The sequence below is a fragment of the Neophocaena asiaeorientalis genome, unplaced genomic scaffold, assembly GCF_003031525.2.
Source record: "Neophocaena asiaeorientalis asiaeorientalis breed wild unplaced genomic scaffold, Neophocaena_asiaeorientalis_V1.1 scaffold96, whole genome shotgun sequence".
NCBI lineage: Eukaryota > Metazoa > Chordata > Mammalia > Artiodactyla > Phocoenidae > Neophocaena > Neophocaena asiaeorientalis.
Window position 1 is genome coordinate 278,317 of NW_020175831.1, and position 3,388 is coordinate 281,704.

At 54.3% G+C, this 3,388-nt stretch overlaps 1 protein-coding gene across 1 annotated transcript in view; it reads right to left on the reverse strand.

The window, feature by feature from the left end:
• Positions 1 to 2,315: 2,315 nt before the first annotated feature.
• The window catches only part of DLX2 (distal-less homeobox 2), a 3,291-nt gene continuing 2,218 nt past the window's right edge, over positions 2,316 to 3,388 (reverse strand). Inside the window, exon 4 of the mRNA XM_024732843.1 lies at positions 2,316 to 2,720. Within this exon, the coding sequence (XP_024588611.1) occupies positions 2,316 to 2,720 (405 nt within the window). The remainder of the gene's footprint in view (positions 2,721 to 3,388) is intronic.

Consider the following 3,388-nt stretch of genomic DNA (forward strand, 5'->3'; position numbering starts at 1 on the left):
ATTTATGTGTGTTCCGAGCGCGGCTGGTTTCCCAGTGTAGGGAGCCGAGATCACTGCTTCCCATTTCCATTTTTCATTCGCGCTTTGGGGAGTGCAGTCGGGCGCGGGGGGAGCTTGTCTGCGCGGCGGCGGCGGGCTGATCACAGGGCTCCGCGTCTCCCAGCGGGCCGCGAGACTGAGAAGGACTTGCCAGCGCGTCGCCCCCGGCGGGGCTGGAGCCTGCCCCCTCCTCCCCCAGCCAGGCTTTGTTTCTCCCCTCGCTCACCCCTCCTCCTCCCCGCCCCCTTACTTCTGGGACCCAGGTGCATCCTTCTTTCCCTTCTCTTTGCCCTTCTCCTTGTCTGCGGAAACGCCCCCTTCCTCTGGCCCCAGCACCCTTCTGCTCTCTGCTTCCAGGGCTTCCCGGGAAAAGGCGCGCGTTGGCCCGGCCCGACCCCGCCGCCGCCGGGTGCCAGGTTCGGTGACTCCGGCGAGTCTGTGGGGCCTCGGCCCACCCCAGAGCTGGGGCCGCCCGCCCTCCCGGCTCCCAGGCTCGCTCATGCCAAGGCCTGTTGCGTGATTCCAACTTGGGCTGACATTCCCTGCCCCGGGCGCTTCGGCGTAGGCCTCTTAATCATCTTGTCTGCTGCAGATCCTCGACACCAGCCAATTTACTGCCCCGTCTCTCCTCGCTGGTTTCAGGAGGGGGAGGGGAGTGCGCGCAAAGGAAGGGAGGGCACAGTCAACCGCAGAAAGAAGGCTGGCACCAGCTACTGGCACTCAAAGAAAACCACGAAATTTGGAGCTGGGGCGGGAGTGGTGGCAGGAATGGGGGTCTGCTAGGCAGCAACTGCTTAGGGAAGTCAGAATCATGGGGTCAATGAGCTTCATCCCAGGCTTCCCTAGCCTGGGAAAACACTGCAGGAATGCGAACGGACACTTGACTGAATGGCCTCCCTGCCTTCCCCAGAGCCCCAACTCTGTGGACCATACTCTGCTGTAAACTAGATTCAATGCAGGCCTCAAAACGATCTGGCCAGAAAAGTGAGAATTCCTCTCAGTGATGCTTAGAAAGTCACCATTGTCCCGCGTCTGTTTTTTTTTTTAATTTTTTATTTATTTATTTTTGGCTGCTTTGGGTCTTCGTTGCTGCACGTGGGCTTTCTCTAGTTGCGGGTAGCGGGGGCTACTCTTTGTTGCGGTGCGCGGGCTTCTCATTGCGGTGGCTTCTCGTTGCGGAGCACGAGCTCCAGTAGTTGCAGCACTTGGGCTCAGTAGTTGTGGCACACGGGCTAAGCTGCGCCGCGGCATGTGGGATCTTCTCGGACCAGGGATCGAACCCATGTCCCCTGCATTGGCAGGCGGATTCTTAACCACTGCACCACCAGGGAAGTCCCCCACGTCTGTTTTTTGGCAGACATTAGTTGAGGACACACAAAAAGGATGGCCTGAATAGCCATCCTAGAGGACATATGGCAAACTGGGCTCTCTGGCTTGCCCCAACCTCCTCTCCAGTAGACGCTGGTCGCTTCAGAGGGGATGGCTAAGGTTCAGCCTCTCATATAGGAAGGGGCCAGAGCTCTCCCAGCCCTAGAATGCCCTAGAATGCTGCTCTTCCACACAAGGTGAACTTGGAAAGAAAGGCCTCTGGGTAACTCTGGGCCTCATAATTGCAGGGCATTTTATCCCAATGCCCTTACTATTTGGGGGCATTGGGATAAAACGCTATGCTACTAAGCAAAATTTATTGAGTGCTTACCAGGTGCCACACACTGTCATTCCCTTGTTAAAGGCTCACAGCTCTGAGATATCTGTTATTATTGATTCCATCTTACAGATCTGCAAACTGCAGCACAGAAAGGTTAAGTGGGTAGCCTAAAGTCACACAGTTTGTGACTGAAGCCAAGACGTTTCCAATTGTAGGCCCCAGCGCTTTCAAGGAAAAAGACTTTTGGTTCAGGACTGCATTACCCACCTACCCCTGGCCTTTGAAGGGAATGCCAGAAATTAGGGTCACTTCCAAAGCTGGGCGCTAGTTATGTGGGACCCAATGTGGAAAGCAGAGCTGAATCGTGTATGGACGTTTCCCCTTCGAGATCGTGAGGTGTTAACAACGCCGAATCCACAGCACTGTGCGTCGGTCTCCGTGCGAATGTACATGAATTTTTGTCGGTGTTCTGTGTAGGAGTGTAAGTGTGATTCAATATGTGATAGTATGGATGTGACTGTGCGAGTCAGTGTGTGATTGCATGTGTGCTAGCGCAGCCCTGTGTGCCCAGGGTCGCCCTGCCTTCCAGAGTCTCGCCAGGGCCTGGGTGACTCACTGAGTTCTCAGCTCAGCCAGTCCCAGAAGGGCTGCAGGGCAAACAGTGGGGAGGGCCCAAAGTAGGGGTTAGACCCCGGCTTCGGTAGGTTCCCCGCGGCGGCTCGAAGGTACTGCCCTGCCAGCACCTCGGGCGCGGGGGCGGCTGAGACCTCCCAGGAGCGGGGCTGCGGCGCCGGCGCCGAAGGGGCCGGGCGGGCGGAGGCCGGAGCCACCGGGTGCTGAGTGACTCACCGCGCCGAGAGCTGGCGAACCTCGCGCAGGGACGCGGATGAGGGCAGAGCGTGAACTCTCGCAGCAGCCCTGCGCTGAGAGTGCGGGTCCTCGCCTCGCCGCACCTCTCCGCAAGTCGCAGCCTCCGATAGATGTAAATGTCACTCTTGGCTGACCTAGTTCCCCGCCTGGGCAGCGGCTCGAGCTTCCAGGTCGTGACACCAAGGAAAAAGCGCACACATCCAATGAAAACAATAATTTATTTAAATAATCTCTTCATATTGTAAAATCAACATTAAGAGCATGTTGTTTTCATAATAAATAACCCCAAAATACCTTTCATTTCAAGAACAAAGACTTTAGGATAAGATAAAACAAATCCAAATCAGTAGCTTAGTTAAACTGAGAACATTTTTCGAAGGGTAAAATAAAACGGAGGGGTTGCTGAGGTCACTGCTAAACCGCAGTTTTCACAAGTGGGGATTTACAAAAAAGTCTGAAAAGATGAGTATTTTTATACAAATAAATCAGTGGGAAAATCTGCACAGACACCTTTATTTACAAACGCTATATCGAAGTCCAGGCTAATAATCCTGAATAGGTTTTAAAAAAGATAATTTAAACACATTTTTTGCAGTGTCCACATATTTAAAAAATCATTTTTTCCCCCAACATCAAAATGAGGTCATCCGCAAAGGCACCTAAACTTTTAAAAAAATAAAAATAAAAAAACTCCACTGGTGAAGGATGAGGAGAGAGCTGAGGGAGCGTTCCTGCGAGGAGAGCTAAGGCGGGGGAGGGACGAGGGCTCCAACGGCTGGAAACAGCAGGGCAGAAAAAAAGCGGCGGGCCGCCGGGGTCAAGGGGTCGGGG